At 42.8% G+C, this 23,562-nt stretch overlaps 1 protein-coding gene across 1 annotated transcript in view; it reads left to right on the forward strand.

Moving 5' to 3' along the window:
- APC2 (APC regulator of WNT signaling pathway 2) overlaps positions 1–23,562 on the forward strand; it is a 118,676-nt gene that overhangs the window by 87,156 nt on the left and 7,958 nt on the right. The window contains exons 8-15 of the mRNA XM_082264002.1: positions 3,106–3,177; positions 5,325–5,411; positions 5,533–5,911; positions 10,143–10,238; positions 10,965–11,104; positions 17,118–17,195; positions 17,283–17,399; positions 19,203–19,417. Coding sequence (XP_082120128.1) covers positions 3,106–3,177; positions 5,325–5,411; positions 5,533–5,911; positions 10,143–10,238; positions 10,965–11,104; positions 17,118–17,195; positions 17,283–17,399; positions 19,203–19,417 — 1,184 coding nt within the window. The remainder of the gene's footprint in view (positions 1–3,105; positions 3,178–5,324; positions 5,412–5,532; positions 5,912–10,142; positions 10,239–10,964; positions 11,105–17,117; positions 17,196–17,282; positions 17,400–19,202; positions 19,418–23,562) is intronic.

The following is a 23,562-nucleotide window of genomic DNA, read 5'->3' on the forward strand; positions in this document are numbered from 1 at the left end:
GTGTGCCATTGTGTTTGTTTTGTCATTGATACCACCATAGCCTATCTTTTTCTAATGGTTGCTGTGCTCCATTAGTTTTTACATTTTTTGGCATCTTGATTTACTAAAGGTAAATATTCTCTCTGTACTGCAAGTGCACTTGTTTCAGAGCTTAGTAAATGAGTTAAACAAGCTTAGGAGGTGCTGCGGCTAAGTGAGCTTCAACCTCCCTTAACCTCCCATGCCTGAACGTGGAAGAATCCCGTTCAGGAGAGAAACATTTTGACTGCCAGCCACAGGAAAACACAAAACGCTGCAAAATTGCTGTGCAATTTGCATTTTGCGTTTTCCAGCGGCCGTGGTAAATGTGGGCAGGGTTTACATGAACCTTAACACCAACCAATAGAATGAGCAGCTGAATTGTTTGAATCCTGTTGATCAATAATCTATTTTATAGCACTGATGTCCTAACATTCCTTTACATTATTTATAGATAATTTTATATTTGTTTTCTCTAATATAAACAGATCTTCTTGACGTGTGTGGCCTAGCTTTTGGTAGGAGGGGCGGGAGCGGCTGGCTCAGTCTCGCAGCAATATCTCTGAGCCAGCTGAAATTAAAGTCCGAGTCCCTCCTGGAAGGAAAATATTTCTGCCCTTTCAGGGGAGGAATGGTTTCTGGGATTACAGCAGTATAAACCTACGGTAATCTCTTCCAGAGATAGATTTATTCAGTTTAAATTCATCCATAGAGCATATTACACCCTTCAACGTCTATCCCGGATATATCCTACACACCCGGAGACATGTCCTAAATGTCAACAGGGGGTGGGGACATATTTCCATGTTATCTTGGATTGTCCGCTCATCCAGGACTTTTGGAAGGCGGTGGTGATAGACATTAATATGGTCACCCATCTCTCTGTGACGTTGGATCCCAAACTGCTCCTTTTGGGTAACACTGACTCAGTGGCACAGTCTAGGCACACAAAGCTATTATTATTTTATTTGTGTTTTTATGCTAGAAAGCTAATTCTACAAAATTGGAAGCTAGCTGCTACCCCTACGGTTGCCCAGTGGCGCTTGTTAGTTGACTCTGTACTTCCTTTATATAAGCTAACCTACATGAATTATAAATGTTCCCGGAAGTTTGGGAAAGTTTGGAATGCATGGGTTACGGCTGGATCACTTCATCTTTAACCTCCTGTCATTGGCAGAAGGCCTAGAGGTCTTTTTTAGCTATCGACTCCTACCTCCTAGCATTTGGAATGGGTAAACTTCTGTAGAAGTTGGAGCGGGACGTAGACCCCAAATGTTGGTTACACAAATATGGCCATTTTTCTCAGGAAAGGGCCCTTCCCAGTCCCCCTCCTCTCTTTCTTTTGCCTGTTCTATGTACCTTCCCCCTTATTAGCATCTGTCCCCTCCCCCCCCTTATATTTTATAATTTTAATTATTCCCCCCCCCTCCTAATTTTTTTTTTTTTCTTTTCATTTTTCTTGTCATCATTTTCCTTTGAATTACTCCTTTCTCCAAACTTCTTCTCTTCATAACACCCTGGGGGGAAATCCAGTAAGTCTCCTTTGATAAGATTCTCTGTCCCTCAAAACTGGTGACTACACTGACCAGCAATTACTGTTTTAGATATGTTTACAGACCTCAGCTCCTCACACAAAGACGTCTAGATAATGATTAAATGTATTCCGACATTTAATTCTCATGTCGTTTTCTGTTTCTTTTTATTATGCCCAGAAAGGTACATGTGACTTTATGTTTATATGCTATCTCCATGTATACTATACCTCATTGTTTTGTGAATGTTCTTTATACCTGCTTGCCTAACTTTACTGTTAAAAAAGAAAAAAGTCAGGGTCCCTCCAGAGCCTGGACCGGCTGAGTGACATCAGCTGACAGCCCACTTTGAATTGAATATGGACCATAGGAGTGCAAAATGAAGTGCATTCCTGTGACCCACTGTCACGTACCTTAGTTGGAGGCCCGAGCTGACAAGAGGGCTTCTCTTGCGGCTCTGGTCTGAACACCCCTGAATGTGGTGACAGAGGTTAAATGTTCAAAGAAGCACTGGTGCCGGTAGCTTGGTAGCAGATGACTACCCCAGTCAGAGACATAGTCAAGCTGAGCCAGTGTTAAACACGGTTATGCAGCAGCATAGTCAGGAGGCAAGTCGAGATCAGTACCTGGGAAACAGGCAAAGAATAGTCAGAGGCAAGCCAAGGTCAGTATTCAGAATCCATAGAACAAGGTCAGGAACAAGCCAGGTCAGCAACAAAAGATCAGTCAGAAAATCAGGAACACAGAAACAAGGATCACAGGGAAGCTGAAGAACATCCATTGATTAGCACACACCAGGATCCCCTTTAAATAGGCGGCTTGGCACCAATGCGCGTGGACGTGCGCGCCAGTGCACACTGGCGCACACAAATGCGCCTATGTGTTAATGCATGGCTGGATTTTAGCCCAAGCTGGCCTGTGTGCTGGTACATGTGCACAAGCATTAGCTGCATGGGAATGAGCATTAGCAGTATTAGTTGCCTGACACCCACAAGAGAAGTGGGCCAAAAGAGCTATGGCCCTACTTCTCCTTAAAGTTCAATATATACCAAATGGTGTTTAAATTGTCAAGCACACATCGCATTTGCGCATGTTCAGGGTAGGCAGTTCATCTCAGAGCAGCAATAAGAAGGTTTTCTCTCTTTCCCATGATCATTTCCACTTGCAACTGAGGGTCAGAACTGAAAGGCCCCCTGAGGTGTTTGTTCATTCCTTCCATGGCAGCTGCCTGATCTCTTTCTGATAACTTGCACAGTCTCCTAATGTGCATAGTAGTATCAAATAGTTAAAACTAAAGGTTAGGACTTTATAACCTCTTTCAGATTTGTATTGCGGTTTATATCCCACTTAAGTAGATTTGTCCTCACTTTCTTTCCCAAAGAAACAACAGAAGGCCTTTCCAAATTGAAGAGGAAAGTGCACATTTGACATTTCCCTTTTTAGATATTTCCTCTCCCCCTTCTGTTTTGGTGTCAACTGTAAATTTCACTTTCTGTCTCAGTAACAACCTTTCCATTGGTATGTTCATGGTTTTAACTTGGTTTTGTACTGTTAGATCCGGGCTTCCCGTATGGAGCAAATTGAGCAACAGCTGGAAGAAATGCAACAAATAGAACAAACTATACAGGTAAAATATTTATTTTTGCAAAATAATTTTACTGTTTCTCATATAATTTATTAAAATACAGAATTAAAATGGAGTTATTGGTATTAGATGCTTTTATGTCATTTGCCCATTTGATCCTATTTAAAGTTGCCATGCGAAATATAAATTAATGAACCAAATGACTAAAAGCAGGAACATTTTAGCATATTGGTGCAACCACAGGAGAAACTGCTGTTCTATAGCATGCACAGTGCTAACATTTGAAAATCATTTGGAGGGACACCTTAAAGGGATAAAGGAGAAAAATGGTGAACGTATGTAGGCATGGTAGAAATGGTAGAAATGGTCAACAAAAGGGGTATCACTTTATTGTGGTTGGCTTGTAGTATAGCAAATTTCCCCTCTTTGCTTTGCTATGTTTTAGACAAAATAGGGACTGGGGTACACTGAATATAAAGTGAGAATACAGTAAGCCCCCACCATTTTCAGTGGATGCAACAATAAACAATAACCCCCATCATTGGTGTTAGTGGGAACAGTAATAACTCCCACTAATGATGTCAGTGGGTACAGAAATATCTCCAGGCACTGATGTCAGTGGATGCAGTAATAACCACTATAATTATTTTTGATAACTTACTTCTGCACCACTGCCTGCCCCTACACCCTCTTCCACAGCTTGACTCTGCACAACTCAGCCACCATTTGCCTCTTCGCCCCTTCTCCACAACTCATCCCCCACCTATCACTTAGGAACAGCTCTCCTTTGCATTTCTCATTGACAGCTAGTTTGCACCCCTTGTCCACTGCTTGCCCTTACACAAATTATACAACACTCAACTGAGAATTACTGATTCAGTTAAACAGATCAAACACAGTTACTTTAGCTTATCCTCATAAACAACACCCCTCTTAGTGAACTCCAGGGTAGCTCTGGTAACATAACATGAACTGCCAGCTGGAGGGGTCCCAGTCCCAAGGGCACAGGAAGGACAACCCACTGGAACTAGAGTATTCTGGTAGCAACCCAATGAGTTGTGGGAAAAGTGTTAAAGGGGCCTGCACCTGCATCTGAGCAATGTGAGCAAATGGGTTCTCTACTACACGTTTATTTGCCTATTTTGTATTTGACATCCTTTCTTGTCAGTTTCCATTTTAGCTTTTCTGTAAGGATTCTCTTTAGTAGAAATGTAAATATTATAGGTCAATTGACATACAAATGGGGCAAATTTGGGAAATTCTAAAGGCTCTTCCTAACATTATTCCAGATTACTACTTGTCATGATTTGTCGGGCTTTAGGTCAGTACCTCAAAAATGTATTTTCCTCTCTAATTTATTTTCCTCTCTGTGTCCCTTTGGGGAGATTCCACTTCACTTCCTGCCCTGACACAACAAGTGAGACAAATGAATCTCTCTAAAGTTGGGGAAATCCCTTCTTAGACAGTGAAGATTTCCCTCATCTCCTTGTCCTTTGTTAAAATGTGAATCCAAAATGTGAATGTGTCATACGAATATATATTTAAAATATAATTTATTATTTTTGGGCAATACCATGGTGTGGGCGGTTTTCTGCCAGTCGCAGGCTGTGGCACGACCCTCTAGCCTGTGTCTTAGAATAAAACGGAGGTGAAGCCTCCATTATTCTACATGTAATATCGCTCCCTCATTGTGCTTATCTGGTTAGTGAGTATAGAGGAGAAGGGAGGGAGTGAAAGATCATTTACCACTGTTTATGTGCCCAAATGTGTGACTCTATAGTCACATGAGCTGCTCAGATGTCAGGGGGGAAGAAATGCTCAGAAAAAAAACACTTAAAAACTGAGAATGTGCAGAGTTGCCACCACAGCTGCAAAATCCTTAGCTGAATTGGGGACATGAACAGAAGGTAGGGATAGAGAGCAGCAGGCTCAACCAGGTTTTTTGCAGAATTCAGAAAACTAATCTCATAGTGAGTGTGAAAATCATGTAATCCAGTATTTATTGATAGTTTTTACTGATGTGGGTTTAGTGATACTTTAATTCATGAATTGTGTGATTCTTCATCTGAGCAGGTTTGCATGAAAATATTCAGGCCTGAAAAGTCACAATTGGACAGAAAAAAAAAAAACATAATAAAAGGATTGTATAACCACATTTTAACAAGGTATATTATGTTATATTCCCCCAGCCCTGTGCAAACCTCGAGTCTATGGACAGACCAGTTCCAGAAACTATAACACAACCAGAAGACAATTCAGGGCAACCAGAAAATAAGGTACACATGGAAATGATTTATCCATAAAATGTGTAGTGATAGAAGTTAAATGTAAATATAACCCAGTTGCACAAGCCTAGGTTTCAATGGTAGATTACTATCAATGCCTATTTTATCATAGGTTGAGGTGGTGTTTTGGCTTTTGTCAATGCTGGCCACACGTGATAAAGATGACATGTCGCGCACTTTGTTGGCCATGTCCAGCTCACAAGAGAGTTGCCAAGCCATGCGAAGATCAGGCTGCCTTCCACTGCTACTCCAGATCCTTCATGATACGGAACAGGATGGAAGAACAAAGGACTCTCAGAATTTCAAAGATGCAAGGATGAGAGCCAATGCTGCACTCCATAATGTGATCTTCTCTCAACCCGATGAAGGACAGGCCAAGAAGGAGATGAGAGTCCTCCATATTCTTGAACAGATACGTTCCTATACTGAAACTTGCTGGGATTGGATGCTATGTCATGAGCAGAAGGATGGTGTAGCAGACAGTAGTCCAGGTACCTCACAATATCTTTAAGTTGTGTACAACTATTCCTATGAATTTGGTATGAACTGAATGTAGTAAGATGTGTAAGATAACTGAGACATACTAAGCAAAGCATTACATTATTATTATTGTACAGGATTTATTTAGCACTAACAGTTTGCATGGAGCTTTACAAAATGGAAGGCGGTATAGGTACAATATAATTCATTACAAAATTAATCAGAGGGCCCTGTAATAACTGTGAGGGTGAGCGGATGGAGAAAGTAAAAGTACAGTTTTTAAGTTAAAGACAGAATAGATTTTCAGGGATCGCCTAAAGGTGGATAGAGTAGGAGATAGACAGATTGGGGTAAGGGGTTCCAGAAGATGGGAGAGGCTCTGGAGAAGTCCTGGAGGCGAGCACGGGAGGAAGTGAAAAGGGAGCTAGATAGCAGGTGGTCTTGGGAGGAGCAAAGAGAATGTTTTGGTTGGTATTTTATAACAAGGTTAGTGATGTAATTGAGGGCATATTTGTGGATGATTTTGTAGGTTATTGTTAGAAATTTTAATTGTATTAGTTGGGTAAACAAAAGCCAATGGAGGGATTGGTAAAGAGCCATAGCAGACACGGAATGGTTGGTAATGTAGATAAGTCTGGGGGAAGCATTCATGATGGACTGAGGAGGGGATAGCTTAAGTAAATGTATGCCAATGAGGGAAGAGTTACAATAGTCGAATCGAAAGATAACCAGGGAGTGAAATAGAAGCTTTGTGGTATCATTGGTTAAAAAGGGGTGTATTTTGGAGATATTTACGGAGGCTGAGGTGCCAAGATTTGGAAAGGGATAGGTTGTGGGGCTGAAAGGAGAGTTTGAAGTCCAAGATTGGAGAAATTACCTCTTAAAATTATAAAAAGACAGCAATTAAATGATATCAGGGTTTCAGTGATTCCCCACTGCATCCAAAACTAAATTGAATAATATAGTGCCTCCCTTTATTTGTAGTCAGTGTAATGCTTCTTAAATTGGTGATCATCTGCAAAGTGCCCCCTTTCATTGGTTGCCAGTGGGAGCTTGGCAAAAGAGGTCAATAATGTCAGTTTTACTTACCTGGCAGAGGAGATGCTCTGCTGCTCTCAAGCTGCTAACATTGACTCTGCCAAGTGATGTTAGCACTAGAACTTTGCAGACACCTGGGGTTGATTTAATAAAAATGGATAGTGCAAAAATATGGTGCAGCTCTGCATAGAAACCAATTAGCTTCCAGTTTTTTTTTTTGTAAAAATGTATTTGAACAAGCTGAAGTTAGAAGCTAATTGGCTACCATGCACAGCTGCACCAGATTTTGCACTTTCCAGTTTTAGTAAATCAACCTTACTGTTGGAAGGTAAGGACTGCTTTCAGACCAGCTGAATTGTCATTCTCTGCAGACAACGCAGTCCTTTATTACCTGCTTCCGTGGAGGACCACCCTCACCACCCTGTTCATTTAACAATATACTGAAAGTGCAGGTAAAAATCAATGCAGAATAACTACATGTTGGCCAGTAAATAGACTTCTCATACATACAGTATCTTACAAAAGTGAGTACACCCCTCACATTTTTGTAAATATTTTAATATATCTTTTCATGTGACAACACTGAAGAAATTCCACTTTGCTACAATGTAAAGTAGTGAGTGTACAGCTTGTATAAAGGGGTAAATTTGCTGTTCCTTTAACTTAACACACAGCCATTAATGTCTAAGCCGCTGACAACAAAAGTGAGTACACCCCTAAGTTAAAATGTCCAAATTGTGCCCAATGTGTCAATATTTTGTGTAGCCACCATTATTTTACAGCACTGCCTTAAGCCTCTTGGGCATGGAGTTCACCAGACCTTCAAAGGTTGCCACTGGAGTCCTCTTCTACTCCTCCATGACAACATCACGGAGCTGGTTGATGTTAGAGACCCTACGCTTCTCCAGTTTCTGTTTGAGGATGCCCCACAGGTGCTCGATAGGGTTTAGGTCTGGAGACTTGCTTGGCCAGTTCATCACCTTTACCCTCAGCTTCTTTAGCAAGTCTTGGAGATGTATTTGGGGTTGTTATCAAGTTGGAATACTGCCCTGCAGCCCAGTCTCTGAAGGGAGGGGATCATGCTCTGCTTTAGTAGGTCACAGTACATGTTGGCATTCATGGTTCCCTCAGTGAACTGTAGCTCCCCAGTGTCAGCAGCACTCATGCAGCCCCAAACTTTGACACTCCCACCACCATGCTTGACTGTAGGCAAGACACCCTTGTCTTTGTACTCCTCATCTGGTTGCCGCCACACACGCTTGACACCATCTGAACCAAATAAGTTTATCTTGGTCTCATCAGACCACAAGACATGGTTCCAGTAATCCATGTCCTTAGTTTGCTTGTCTTCAGCAAATTGTTTGCGGGCTTTCTTTTGCATCGTCTTTAGAAGTGGCTTCCTTCTGCGATGACAGAAATGCAGACCAATTTGATGCAGTGTGTGGCGTATGGTTTGAGCACTGACAGGCTGACCCCCCAACCCCTTCAACCTCTGCAGCAATGCTGGCAGCACTCATACATCTATTTTCCAAAGACAAACTCCTGATATGACGCTGAGAACGTGCACTCAACTTCTTTGGACCATAGCAAGGTGTGTTCTGAGTGGAACCTGTCCTGTTAAACCACTGTATGCTCTTGGCCACCATGCTGCAGCTCAGTTTTGGGGTCTTCTTGGCAATCTTCTTATAGCCTATGGCATCTTTTTGTAGAGCAACGATTCTTTTTTTCAGATCCTCAGAGAGTTTTTTGCCATAAGGTTCCATGTTGAACTGACAGTGACCAGTATGAGAGAGTAAGAGGGATAACACCACCTGCTCCCCACCTGAGACCTTGTAACACTGAGTCACATGACACAGGGAAGAAAAAAAGGCTAATTGGGCCCAATTTGGACATTGTCACTTAGGGATGTACTCACTTTTGTTGCCAGTGGTTTAGACATTAATGACTGTGTGTTGAGTTATTTTGAGGGGACAGCAAATTTACACTGTTATACAAGCTGTACACTCACTACTTTACATTGTAGCAAAGTGTTATTATTTCTTCAGTGTTGTCACATGAAAAGACATAATAAAATATTTACAAAAATGTGAGGGGCGTACTCACTTTTGTGAGATACTGTACATGAGTACTCACCATGGCATCATAGATATGAGTAATGAGGTTTGAAAATCCTATTATTATAGTCATAATTATTTAAAGCAAATGTTTAACTATGCTAAACTTTTTTAGCTAAAAGGCCTCTTTAAGGACATTCTCACAAAATGTCTGCTGTTACCTTTATTGGTCATAAAATTTTCCTCTGTGTGCTTTTATTTAAAGCAGAGCTCCACCCAAAAGAGGATGCTCCGCTTTAAGGCCCCTTCCCCTGCTCCTGTTTGTGAAATTGAGCTTTTGAAGGAGGAGGGGGGAGCGGGTACCTGATTCTGACAGGTACCCGTTCCCACTTCCGCTTCAATCACCTAGGCAATCAGAAGCAAAAGTTCTCCTTCCCCCTCCCTCCCGAAGTCTTTTGGGGCACATGACAGGTCCCAGACGACTATGGGACCAGTCACAGAGAGCAGCCCCGCTTGCGAATGCGCATTGGGAACCTGGCTTTGAAGCTGCAAGCTGTCACATCTGAGTGCCCATAGTAAAGATGCTTGCAAGGAAGGACACAGGGAGAAACCGGCTGGGGTGAGCACACCACTAGATCGTGGGACAGATGGTTGGTTGTTTATTGAAAGTCCGTAGCTAATTTTCGTAGCTACTGACTTTTAATTTTCACTTAAGAGACTGGAGCTTTGCTTTAACAAGTTTAGTTTGTTACTGGTACCCAACATCTTAGCCAAGACCCAAAGACTGCTAAACCTATGTCCAGTAAAAAGCACTCTCATTGAGAGTGGCAATTGACAGGCCTTGGCCTGAAATCAGTGATAAAATCAGTGACAAAGTGAAACAGGTATCAGAGGGGCACAAGGAGAAGCGTTTTCTAGCTAGTAGAAGACATCTTGTGGTTCCTTCTCTTGAGCAGAGCTTTTAAAAGTTAGAAATTGAAGAAATTGAAGAGCTGCTACAGGACAAAAACCTATAAAACAAATTTATTATTTGCCTTACATTTTCTGACTTGTTATAAGGAAGCAATTGTCAATATGTCATGTATATTAGGTTAAACAAATAAATATATGGCTTTGTTGCATCTGAAGTTGCAAATTGACTTCATTTCAGCTCCTGTGCCTGTGGAACCGCAGATCTGCCAAGCAAGCTGTGCCATTATGAAACTATCATTTGATGAAGAATACAGAAGAGCAATGAATGAACTAGGTAAAACATGTATTCTTGTATTATTGCTTAAGCCCACTAAATAACTTACTGACAAAACTACATTAAGCTGGACTCCATCCAGGTTTAAAAAAAAACAACATTACATTTAGTTATGTTTGCATTAAAAATAATAAGAAATATATATTGTATACAACTAACATACATAACTAATCTGTGCTTGCATTAGCCTGCGCACAAACATTTATAATAGAAACGGGATAGGAACATTTCGAGCCAATCTGGGCTCTACTCCTTTGTCCACTTTTATCAGACAAAAATTGAAATATGCTTACAGATAGAGAGAGCAATGTGATGACCACTGTGATGCTTCTCCTGTGTTATCCAGTCATAGCTCAGGGACAGGTTGATGCCCAAGCTGTACGTATTGCCTAACTGCAGCAGAAAAATGTGAGTTCACCAATCTGGCCTTACCTACTAGCAGATGTGACTTGGTTGCAAAACTGGCTGAACACAATTACAATGATGGTTAAAAAGTTATGTATATACATTTTAACTGTGGGTTTAGCTGTTTGCTTGGAGTTCAGCTTTAATGTATATTATGCAGCAATATATTACAATCCAGCTGTAAAGTGCAGCAGAATACTTGCCCTGCAAAATACATCATCCTACCATTTCCATATTCCTCTCACCCAAACCATTATAACCACCTAATATAGCATCTAGCAGTTCTGCATGAGGAATCTGTGTGTCTGGTGCTTTCCATAGGTGGTCTACAGGCAATTGCAGAACTCTTAGAGGTAGACTACCAGATGCACAGAATGAACAGTGATCCACTCAGCCTGGCTCTAAGACGATATGCAGGAATGGCCCTTACTAACCTTACTTTTGGGGATGTGGTGAACAAGGTGAGAAATGGATGACATTTTTAATGTAGAATGAATAATACAATAAACTTTTATTGTGAAAAAAAAAAAAAAAAAGAATGAACAATAATATGGAACTAATTTATAAAAATGTCTAAGATAGCCTATTGTCACTATTTGGCACCCAATCAGAGTCTTCTTTCTTATGTAAGCTGTATGACAAATTAATTTTATTTCTGTGAAGCAAAACAGATGTTTTTGCTTATAGGCACAATTGAGCCGTTATGTATTTGTCTGTTATGTATTTATTTTACATTTCAGGTGCATCTCAAAAAATTAGAATATCATCAAAAAGTTAATTTATTTCAGTAATTACTTTTAATTTTGATGATTATAGGTTACAGCTGATTAAAACCCAAAATTCAGTATCTCAGAAAATTAGAATATTACATAAGATCAATAAAAAAAAATGATTTTTAATTCAAAAATTGAATATAGTTAGTTTACCGAAAAGTATGACCATGTACAGTATAGTATGCACTCAATACTTGGTCGGGACTCCTTTTGCATCAATGCGGCGTGGCATGGAGGCGATCAGCCTGTGGCACTGCTGAGGTGTTATGGAAGCCCAGATTGCTTTAATAGCAGCCTTCAGCTCATCTGCATTGTTGGATCTCATGTCTCTCACTTTTCTCTTGACAATACCGCACAGATTATCTATGGGGTTTAGGTCAGGTGAGTTTGCTGGCCAGTCAAGCACAGTGATACCATGATCATTAAACCAGGTATTGGTACATTTGGCAGTGGGGGCAGGTGCCATGTCCTGCTGCAAAATGAAGTCGGCATCTCTATAAAGCTGGTCAGCAGAGGGAAGCATGAAGTGCTCTAGAATTTACTGGTAGAGGGCCACAGGGACTTTGGACTTGAAAAAACATTAACTTGGTTGTTATCATTTATTCCAGTTGTTATCATCTACTCAGGGAGCTATTGGAAATGAGCGATCGGCACTGTTCGATCGATCAGTTCTCAGTGTAGAGGCCCCGGGGGACAGATGCAGCATCGGACCAATGTTGCATCCACCTTGTATAATGGGGGGAAAAAAGAATCCCATACTTCTCTTTTAAGAAATACTTGTGTACATACATGTTGGCAGCCATATACACTCACAATTTATGTGACTTCTGCTTCCACCTTAGTAGTTCTGCACAACGATAATGCCTTGCCGATCCTCTTATCCTACTGATAGCCTCGTGTGTGAAAGTTTCAGGTTTCAGTTTACTGGCCAGTGGCGTACCTAGAGCATTTGGCACCAGGGGCGGATCCTATATCTGGCACCCCCACCACCTTAAAATGTAAAAACGCACACAAAAATTTTGTAATGTTTTCAAGAATATTTATTGCACACATTTCACAGCCCCCCATCACAGTGCCCCTTGCAGTCTGCCCCCCGTCTCTCTAATCACAGTTCCCCCTTTTGCACTTTCTGCCTCCCCTGCACAGTCCTACCTTTGGCATTAACAGATAGCAAATACTATTAGCAATGTGTTTAAGTTTGAGTAAGAGATAGGAGACATGCTAAAGGAGATGGTCAGAGACTGCAGACATAGTACAGGAGATGGTCAGAGACTGCGGACATAGTACAGGAGATGGTTTGAGACTCAGACATAGTACAGGAGATGGTCAGAGACTACGGAGCTGATACAAGAAATGGTCAGAGACTGGGGACATGATACAAGAGATGGTCAGTGACTACGGACGTGATACAAGAGATGGTCAGAGACTGAGGACATACAAGAGATGGTCAGATACTGAGGACATGATACAGTAGATGGTCAGAGACTGCAGACATGATACAAGAGATGGTCAGAGACTGCAGACATGATACAGTAGATGGTCCGAGACTGCAGACGTGATACAAGAGATGGTCAGAGACTGCAGACGTGATACAAAAGATGGTCAGAGACTGCAGACATGATACAAGAGATGGTCAGAGACTGCAAACATGATACAGGAGGTGGTCAGAGACTGCAGACATGATACAAGAGATGGTTAGAGACTGCAGACATGATACAGGAGATGGTCAGAGACTGCAGATATAGTACAGGAGATGGTCAGAGACTGCAGACATAGTACAGGAGATGGTCACAGACTGCAGACATAGTATAGGAGATGGTCAGAGACTGCAGACATGATACAAGGGATGGTCAGAGACTGCAGATGTGATACAAGAGAAGGTCAGAGACTGCAGACATAGTACAGGAGATGGTCAGAGACTGCAGACATAGTACAGGAGATGGTCAGAGACTGCAGACATGATACAAGAGATGGTCAGAGACTGCAGACATGATACAAGAGATGGTCAGAGACTGCAGACGTGATACAAGAGATGGTCAGAGACTGCAGACATAGTACAGGAAATGGTGAGAGACTGCAGACGTAGTACAGGAGATGGTCAGAGACTGCAGACGTGATACAAGAGATGGTCAGAGACTGCAGACATTGTACAGGAGATGGTCAGAGACTGCAGACATAGTACAGGAGATGGTCAGAGACTGCAGACATGATACAAGAGATGGTCAGAGACTGCAGACATAGTACAGGAGATGATCAGAGACTGCAGACATAGTACAGGAGATGGTCAGAGACTGCAGACATAATACAGGAGATGGTCAGAGACTGCAGACATAGTACAGGAGATGGTCAGAGACTGCAGATGTGATACAAGAGAAGGTCAGAGACTGCAGACATGATACAAGGGATGGTCAGAGACTGCAGATGTAAAACAAGAGAAGGTCAGAGACTGCAGACATGATAGAAGATAAAAGAACACTAGGGGGGCCGAAGAGCACAGGGAAAGCAGAGAGCCCTGGAGGAGCTGAAGGGCAAGGGGGGGAACTGGAGAGAATTAAGGGGGGGGGGGGTTGGAAAGCGCAGGGTGTAGAGAGCACGGGAGGGCCGGCAGGGAAAACCAGGGGGGTGGAGAGCATGGGGGTAGGAGGGGGAACTGGAGAGCACTGGAGGGAAGTGGAAATCTCTGAGGGGGGAGCCAGGGAGCACAGGGGGGTGGAGAGCACTGGGGGAGCCATAGAGCATAGGGGGAGATGAAAACCACTGTGGGGAGCTGAAGAGCACCGAGGGGAGCTAAAGAGCACAGGGGGGGGGGGTAGAGAGCACCGGGGGGAGCTAAAGAGCACGGGGGGTTAATAGCACCGGGGGGGTTAATAGCACCGGGGGAGTTAAGAGCAGTGGGGGGGGTTAAGAGAAGTGGGGGGGGGGTTAAGAGCACTGGGGGGGGGGGGCTAAGATCACTGGGGGGGTTAAGAGCACTGGGGGGGGGGGGCTGGAGAGAACTGGGGGGCCAGTAAAAGAAGTTGTATAGGAGGGGGATGGGGCAGCTGCATATAGATGACTTGATATTACCATATTTCTCCTGCTGCCGCTGGATGCCTGTAGGAGGAAGAGGAGGAAAATCATCCAGCCGCAGCAGGGGAAATATGAAAGTATCAATTTATCTATATGCAGCCGCCCCATCCCCGTCCTATCCAGCACACACACGAGGCTGCACAGCAGGCACTTACCTTCTTCCCGCCGCCCCCCCTCCCTCCCCCCGCGAGCAGCACGGACTGAAGGAGCTGTCACTGCAGCTGCCTTCTCACAGAGAAGCCGTGCCGGGCTGGACTCCGGGCTGACACCCCCCATTGGTACGCCACTGTTGCTGGCTATAGTTAATGATGGCCATTGTTCCTTCCAGAGTCCTTTTCTGATCCCTTTACATTATAACTTTTCACTAACAGGTATCATGTACACAGTTTATACCACACTTTATACCCTGCTCAACTATAGATTCCAGTAAGGGCACTAAGGAGGGCTCATTCATTTGTGGATATACCAATAGTTTCCATAGTTTAGTTACCAAACCATTTTATAATAATGCCAAACTTGGGAACAAACTGTAACAAACCTAAAATATTGCCCTCGCTGTTCTGTGGAGATTATGGCTAGGCTTTGAAAATATATTTTACGTTTACCTGCAAGGTAAATTATTGATGCAAAATGCTGCTATATTCCTTAACCTCCCTGGCGGTATGATTCTTTCGGAATTTAGGTGCTGAACGCGGTACCATTATTTTGCATGTAATTCTTAAGAATGAGCAGCCCAAACCAACTATTTACATATGATTTTTTTTTTTTACTGTGCGTTCTTTATAACATCTCGGGTATGATAAAGTTTGAAACACAAAATCATAAATTATAATATAATAAATAACTATAAATAAGTTAAAGTATGTATGTAGATATATATATATATATATATATATATATATATATATATACTTATATTATGTATATATATATATATACATAAAAAGTACAGTAAAACTGCAGGAAAGGGCACTGAGGGGCCAACTAATGTGAATTTATTTTATTTTGTAATGTATCAGTGTGTTTAGTGTGTTTTACTATTTGAATTTGCCGCTGGTTCCACCCCCCTGTGAGCGTCACGTCGCAGGAGACGGAAGCCGGGGCACAGAGCATCGGAAGGAAGATCCGGCCGCCGCACACCGCCGGGACACATCGCTGGATCCCGGGGACAAGGTGAGTACCCTCTCTTACAGGATCCAGCGATCTTCCTAGCGGTACCCCGAGTGTGGCTCAGGGTTACCGCTTTTGGCACTGAAATATAACCCCGAGCCACACTCGGGAATACCGCTAGGAAGGTTAACCACTTGCCGACCGCCGCAAGTACATATACTGCAGCGGTCAGCCCCCCCTGGACAAAGTGACTTATCGGTACGTCGCTCGCCCATGAGGCAATAGGGGGCAAGCGCATGCCGCCGGAGGCGCGCTCCCGCCCCCGCTCGTTCACTGCCATCTCCGCACGAGTGACCGGCGGCTCCGATGTCCGCCGGCCAATCACGATCTCCCGCTGGAAAAGGAGAAAGGCAGATGGCTAATGTAAACAAAGCCTCCTGTCATTCTCCCTGGTGTAACTGCAGAGATCATACGATCCTGCTATGTAGGATCGTATGTCTCTGTGGTTACATCAAAAGCCACGCCCCTTTACAGTTAGAAGCATGCCCCTAGGGACACACTTAACCCCTGGATCTCTAATAAAGTTAACCCCTTCCCTACCAGTGTCATTTTTACAGTAACAGTGCATATGTATAGCACTGATTACTGTAGTAATGTCACTGGTACTCCCAAAAGTGTCAAAAATGTCAGTCAAGGGTCTGATCTGTCCGCCACAAAGTCGCAGTCCCACAAAAAAAATTGCAGATCGCCGCCATTACTACTTAAAAAAAAAAAAACAATAAAAATGACATAAATCTTTCCCGTAGTTAGTAAACGCAATAACTTTTGCGCAAACCAATCAAAATATGATTATTGCGATTTTTTTCACCAAAAATATGTAGCAGAAAACAAATTGGCCTAAAATGTTAAAAAATTTAGATTTTTACATTTTTTTTTTGGGGAATTTCATATAAAAAATGTGAAAAATATTATTATTTTTTCAAAATTGTTGCTCTTTTTTGTTTATAGCGCAAAAAATAAAAATTGCACAGGTGATCAAATACCACCAAAAGAAATCTCTATTTATGGGGAAAAAAGGATGTCAATTTCATTTGTGTACAGCGTTGCACGACCGCGCAATTGTCCGTTAAAGTCACGCAGTGCCGAATCGCAAAATAGGCCCTGGTCTTTGAGCAGCCAAATCCTCCGGGGCTTAAATGGTTAATAGGTGTCCTATCAGGTTAAAATTGGAATCCCAGATACTGATCCAAGTACATATGGTCACCCGTATTTACAAAGGGAACACTTGTCAAGGGATCACTTGCAACTAATTTAAGTAAAAAACTATATTTCATGTGAGGGGCAAACAATTTGAAACTTGTTTTTCTATTTTCCCTTATGTTAAATCATTGCTATTAAACATTAAAAAAACAGTGCATTTATATAATCTGTTATCTTAGTTGATCAGCAGATGAACATGAGTTAGAGATTTCACATACAATCTTGAAAACAGTCGTATTTACCAAGCCTTGTCTTCTTACAGGCCACATTATGCTCTCGACGTGGCTGTATGCAGGCAATTGTTGCTCATTTGGCTTCAGAAAGTGAAGAACTTCAGCAGGTAAGAAGGTGTCATCTGCATGAATTCTCTTTCTAAACCAGTGGATCAATATGAAGGCCTACTATGTCAACTGTGTGCATTTTACAGGTGGCATCAAGCATACTAAGGAATTTGTCTTGGCGAGCAGATATTAACAGCAAGAAGATTCTGCGTGAAGTGGGCAGCGTTATAAGTTTAATGCAGTGTGCATTGCGTGCCAACAAGGTAAAGGGAAAATAGTGTAATACAAAGTCTCACTTCACCTGCTTCTTTACACACCATATTTATTTGGAAATTGTCACATAAGTTATTTTTCTATGGTCCGTCCATTGCAATCTCTTGTAGGTGCACATTATTTATGGTCATTGGTACATGGTGAATGCAAATGTGCTTGAATATGTTCACAGGCTGCTGTCCTTCAGTGCTGCCCAGTAGTTAGCTCGTAGGTCTTATAAAATTCTGACATCAATGTAGCCAACACCTGCAATAGTAGTCAGGTTTCCTATTTTAGGTTTCAATAGATCCTCTTTGCAGACCTAGCCTGACCTACAAACCTTTGCTGCATGCCTTCACCCTAGTCTGCCCTGATTATATATGGGGGATTGATTTACTAAAACTGCAGAGTGCAAAATCTGATGCAACTGTGCATGGTAGCCTATCAGCTTCTAACTTTAGCTTGTTCAGTTAAATTTGATGTAGACCCTCACATATACCCAATGAAGTGAACAGCCTCAGATGATACACAGAGATGAAACAAATCTCCCTACATAAGATTTATTTGCATATCTTCTGCCTTCAGCTTTCTACATGGTTTAGAAAATGAACATCTTGTTAGAATTTTTTCTTCCTGTTCCAGCACTGGGTGTGGAGTCTTGGCACACACTGCGTGGCAGCTGATTGGAGGAACGGCAACCCCCCCCCCTTCTCCACATAGGCAGAGGAAGGAGGAAACATGCAGAGCTGTGCTGTGAATAGCCCATATCTCTGCTAATCTATCCCTATGCACCCACCCCAACACAAACTTCCAGCTGCTTTTATTTCCAGTGTCAGAGAACTTGTCAAAAGTTATCATGCTGATAACAGAGGAACAGAGCAGCAGAAATATACGAGACTTGGGGCTTTGGAGAGATATAAGTAAACACAACAGATATATGTGCCCAGGTCAAATTTCATGAATGGGGTTTACATCCACTTTAAGCTTTGACAAAAACCCTTGCAAGCTGGTTTTGATGCTGCACCAGATTTTGCACTCTCTAGTTTTAGTACATCAACCTCCATGTCTCATATTACAATCTGGTTTGACAATATGGTTGTTTGATCTCCTGATGTGATCCTTGTCCTTTCTTACTGCCTTTGACCCCCCGAGGAGGACTCCTAACCTGACCATTTAGCTATATCCTGTAGCTCTCTGCTACCACCACTGACCTCTTAAGCCTAGTACATCGGCTGGTTCAATAGAAACTGGCCGACATTCGGGCCCGTGTGTGTACGGTAGCTGGCCCGACAAAAGCCAGCCATTTAGCCAGATTCTGTCGAAGGGGCATGACTGAAAAAGGTCTGCCAAACGGCTCCCAATAAGTGCACACCGGAGTACCCCCTGTTAGAACACAATAGCACAGCAGGGGAGATTGCTGTACAGACATCAGATTGTTAGTACAGCGGCACCAACCTTATCTTTTTTTTTCTTTTTTTCATTCAACCCGCTGGGTTGAATGAAAAAAAAAATAAAAATAGTTGTGTGTACAATGCTTTAGATTGATGTTAGGCCTGTCTCTGATCTACAATTCAACCACAAATCCAATTTGCAACTGCACTTGCAAAGTGAACAGTTTACTTGGCTTTAGTAAATCAACCCAAAAGTCTTACGGGAAAGGTAACTGATATAGGTGAAGAGTGCTGTAGAGAGGTCATCATAACTGAGCAGTTATCAATCCCTGGCTTTAGCCAGATTGTTTGTTTAAAAGGTCTGCGTATTTGCATCATGTTTTTTTTTTTTTTTATTAAATACTTGTCTTTTATCTCCCTCAGGAGTCCACACTGAAAAGCGTGTTAAGTGCTTTGTGGAATTTATCCGCCCATAGTACTGAGAACAAGGCGTCTGTCTGTTCAGTTGAAGGTTCCCTTGGGTTTCTGGTGAGCACCCTAACCTACAAGTGTCAGAGCAACTCCTTGTCCATCATAGAGAGTGGGGGAGGCATTCTGAGGAATGTGTCCAGCCTTATTGCAACCCGTGATGACTACAGGTAAATCATCTTTATCTCCTAATTACTCTCTGTTATTTGAAGAGAAAAAAAAAACTGATTGGGCACATTTCCAAAAATTGATTCCCCCTGACCATTGCCTCCATTGTCACACTGCAGCGAGACAGCTTAGTAGTACTCAATTCTTGAACAAGAAATAAGCCCGTGAATGGAAAAGAATTAACATGAGGTTGACATTTTGATTTAAAAAAATTATCTATCAATAGTGCCATTTATTAGGTAGAAGCAGTTTCATTTTAAATTCAGACTTCAGTAAAAAACCTTCTTTTTTTTTTTTTTAAAGTTGACAGCGTGGGAAAGGGTTAGAATCTTTCTTAAGTGTTTATTGCCATCTGTGTCGTTATTTGAGAGATTTCCCCTAACTTTCTGGTAAAGGTTGTCACCAGGACAAGAAGATAGGGAGAAAATCTGCAGTGGGATCACAGACCGCAGATAGAACTTAGAAAATTTGTGACCTCTTTATAAAGTGGTGTATTTTATGATAATTTGTGACTCCACTGGAGCTTTTTCCGCTTAATTTTTGTCCCAGGGATGGCGGACAGAATTTGAGGGAGAGATCTCTCTAATGGAAACAGCAACAGCAGCAAAACAGTGCAAAAGTAAAAACAAATTGACTGGAGCTGGAAGCTTGTCTTCTTTACAGGGAGCCCTTTTAGTGCATTTTTAGTGCATTGCCTTAAAGCAGAAGTCAAGCCAAACATTTAAAAAATACATGTGCGGTGTGTAAACTGTTTCCACACTAAAATATTCAGAATTCTGCTCAGGCATTCTTATGATTTGCCTACAGTAACTCTACAGCTATATAACCAAAGGTGACAGTGTTATACAAAACCTGCAGTCATCTACTCTGAATCAGTATCACCATGCTGGCGCCTTGCCACTATATTGTTCCGCTAAATGCTCCATAGTCGTCACAGGGAGAGCCGCTGTCTGAATGGACGCTGCAACCACCAGTGACTTTCAGGGTCCATCTTAGGTGGGGCAACCCTTAGAAATTGGGAACTCTGCCGGGGTTTAGCAATGCTTTTGTGAGTGGTAAGGAAAGGACAGGTACCCTGCTGGCTAGGGAGAGAGGGAAACTTAGGAAAAGATTCCTGCTCTAAGAGGGACATAATAGGGACATTCCTCATATATCTCAATCACTGGAGATGCTGCTACTATCCTCCTGTCAACCTAGAATAGCTGCTAGCTGTGTTTTGCCAGTCAGCCACCCCTCCAGCAGATGCCATCCTGGTTAAGAAGGCCCTGCCTGCAATAGTGCCTTAGTGTGAAACACACTGCTGCATTTTCTGTGCCAATGTTGTGTGACTTCAGCTGCAACATGTGCCATTATTGCCTGGACTATTGCCCTATCTGGACCTATATTGTCTTAGATCAAAACAATAGACATTGGCTGTGTTATCACAAGTGCCAGTGTTGCTTACGTATTGCTGTTTCTCTGTACTATATTTCTTAAAATACAAGAACTTATACCTCTTGTTGGTTTCTGTGTAAGTTTTCCCCAGCTACTGGGTACCACAACTCCTCGCCCTGCCCACATTATGTATATACTGTACATAACACTGGTTGGAAAATGAATTAGACTTTGTTGTTGTCTACCTTGGTATACAGTCAGGTCCATAAATATTGGGACATCGACACAATTCTAATCTTTTTGGCTTTATACACCACCACAATGGATTTGAAATGAAACAAACAAGATGTGCTTTAAAGCGGAGTTCCAGCCTCGGGGGTCAAATTTAGATAAAAATACCCCCAGGACAGTCAGGGCTAGTACATTCCACAATGGATAGCCTCTGAACTATCCCAGGTCGCACTTACCTGTAAGAAGAAATACTTACCTTGAAAAGTTCTTCTCCAGCGCTGCCATCTCAGGTGTGGGCAGCTGAAGCCAGCGCGTCCTCTTCTGCAGGCTCTTGGGTGACGTCGGAGTCCCACAATGCACTGCATCGGCCCTGCTCGTCACTTCTGGTGCAGGCGCGGCATCCCTGCACAGCTTCTGGGCATGTCCAGAAGCTGTTTAGCAGGGAATGCCGCACCTGCACCGGAAGTGACGAGCGGGGCCGGTGCAGGCGTATTGACTCCTGGGAGCGATGACATTCAGCTTCCCGGAGTCATCGCAAACCGGAAGAGACGGTGCGGGCCGCGGCCGCAGAGGGAGGAAGTGGAAGGAAGGTGAGTATGTTTTCTTCAATATCAAGATAAGTGACCAAAAAAAAATTGGGAGCATCCATTTCTTTTTCAGGTGGCCCTCAGCAAGTGGATGGCCCAAAATCGTTTTTCCGATTTTGAGGCCGGAACTCCGCTTTAACTGCAGACTTTCAGCTTTAATTTGAGGGTATTTACATCCAAATCAGGTGAAAGCTGAAGGAATTACAACATTTTGTATATGTGGCTCCCACTTTTTAAGGGACCAAAAGTAATGGGACAATTGGCTGCTCAGCTCTTCCATGGCCAGGTGTGTGTTATTCCCTCATTATCCCATTTACAAGGAGCAGATAAAAGGTCCAGAGTTCATTTCAAGTGTGCTATTTGCATTTTGAATCTGTTGCTGTCAACTCTTAATATGAGATCCAAAGAGCTGTCACTATCAGTGAAGCAAGCCATCATTAGGCTGAAAAAACAAAACAAACCCATCAGAGAGATAGCAAAAACATTAGGTGTGGCCAAATCAACAGTTTGGAACATCCTTAAAAAGAAAGAATGCGCCGGGGAGCTCAGCAACACCAAAAGACCCGGAAGACCACAGAAAACAACTGTGGTGGATGACCGAAGAATTATTTCCCTGGTGAAGAAAACACCCTTCACAACAGTTGGCCAGATCAAGAACACTCTCCAGGAGGTAGGTGTATGTGTGTCAAAGTCAACAATCAAGAGAAGACTTCACCAGAGTGAATACAGAGGGTTCACCACAAGATGTAAACCATTGGTGAGCCTCAAAAACAGGAAGGCCAGATTAGAGTTTGCCAAACAACATCTAAAAAAGCCTTCACAGTTCTGGAACAACATCCTATGGACAGATGAGACCAAGATCAAATTGTACCAGAGTGATGGGAAGAGAAGAGTATGGAGAAGGAAAGGGACTGCTCATTATCCAAAGCATACCACCTCTTCAGTGAAGCATGGTGGTGGTAGTGTCATGGCATGAGCATGTATGGCTGCCAATGGAACCAGTTCTCTTGTAGCTATTACATAGTTACATAGTAGATGAGGTTGAATAAAGACAATAGTCCATCCAGTTCAACCTGTGTAGGTGTGTGTGGCTGTAATCATCTCAAATAGCCCTGAATGTTCTGATCCTTGAGATGTACGTCTAAGAGTCTTTTGAAAGCCACCATACTTCCCGCAGAAACCACCTCTTTTGGTAGAGAATTCCACAATCTTGTAGCCCTCACAGTAAAGAACCCCCCACGTTGCCTGAGGTTAAAACGCTTCTCCTCTAATCGCATTGTATGCCCTCGATGATGATGTGACTGCTGACAAAAGCAGCAGGATGAATTCTGAAGTGTTTCGGGCATTATTATCTGCTCATATTCAGCCAAATGCTTCAGAACTCATTGGACGGCACTTCACAGTGCAGATGGACAATGACCTAAAGCATACTGCGAAAGCAAAAGAAAAATGTGAGGTGCGCTTGATATGTGTTAGGGTGCTGGTGGTAAACTGACGGCAGAGATAGGCCCCCCGATGTCCGCTAGAGGGCGGAGCTTGGACGGGAACCCCCAAGGTAAGTGACACAGGCTAGCCTGAGGTGCGGAGTCTAAGTATCCACCGGTTTTCGCCAGAGCCTCTGGTGGTGAGGATGGACTTCGCTGCGTGTGGATACAAGGTCGTGGTCCTCAGGGTCGCCCCACCAAGGGAGAACCGATCAAGGTCCGAAGGCAGGTAAACAGACAAGGGAGATCCGAGAGAATGGTCAAACAAGCCGGGGTCAGGACGGGCAGCAGACGAGCGGAGTCAGGAACAAGCCAAAAGGTCAACAGGAAATCAGCAGGAAACAGGTCACAGGTTCAGGAACAACGGCTGGAGCTGAAGACAAGACAGCAAAGTGCCAATGCATCAGCTGCCTTTAAATAGGCCTTCCTTGGCGCCAAAACGTCTGGGTCAGTGCATGCAAACGTGAGAAC

The sequence above is a fragment of the Pelophylax lessonae genome (assembly GCF_965119305.1).
Source record: "Pelophylax lessonae genome assembly, chromosome: 1".
NCBI classification, from domain to species: domain Eukaryota; kingdom Metazoa; phylum Chordata; class Amphibia; order Anura; family Ranidae; genus Pelophylax; species Pelophylax lessonae.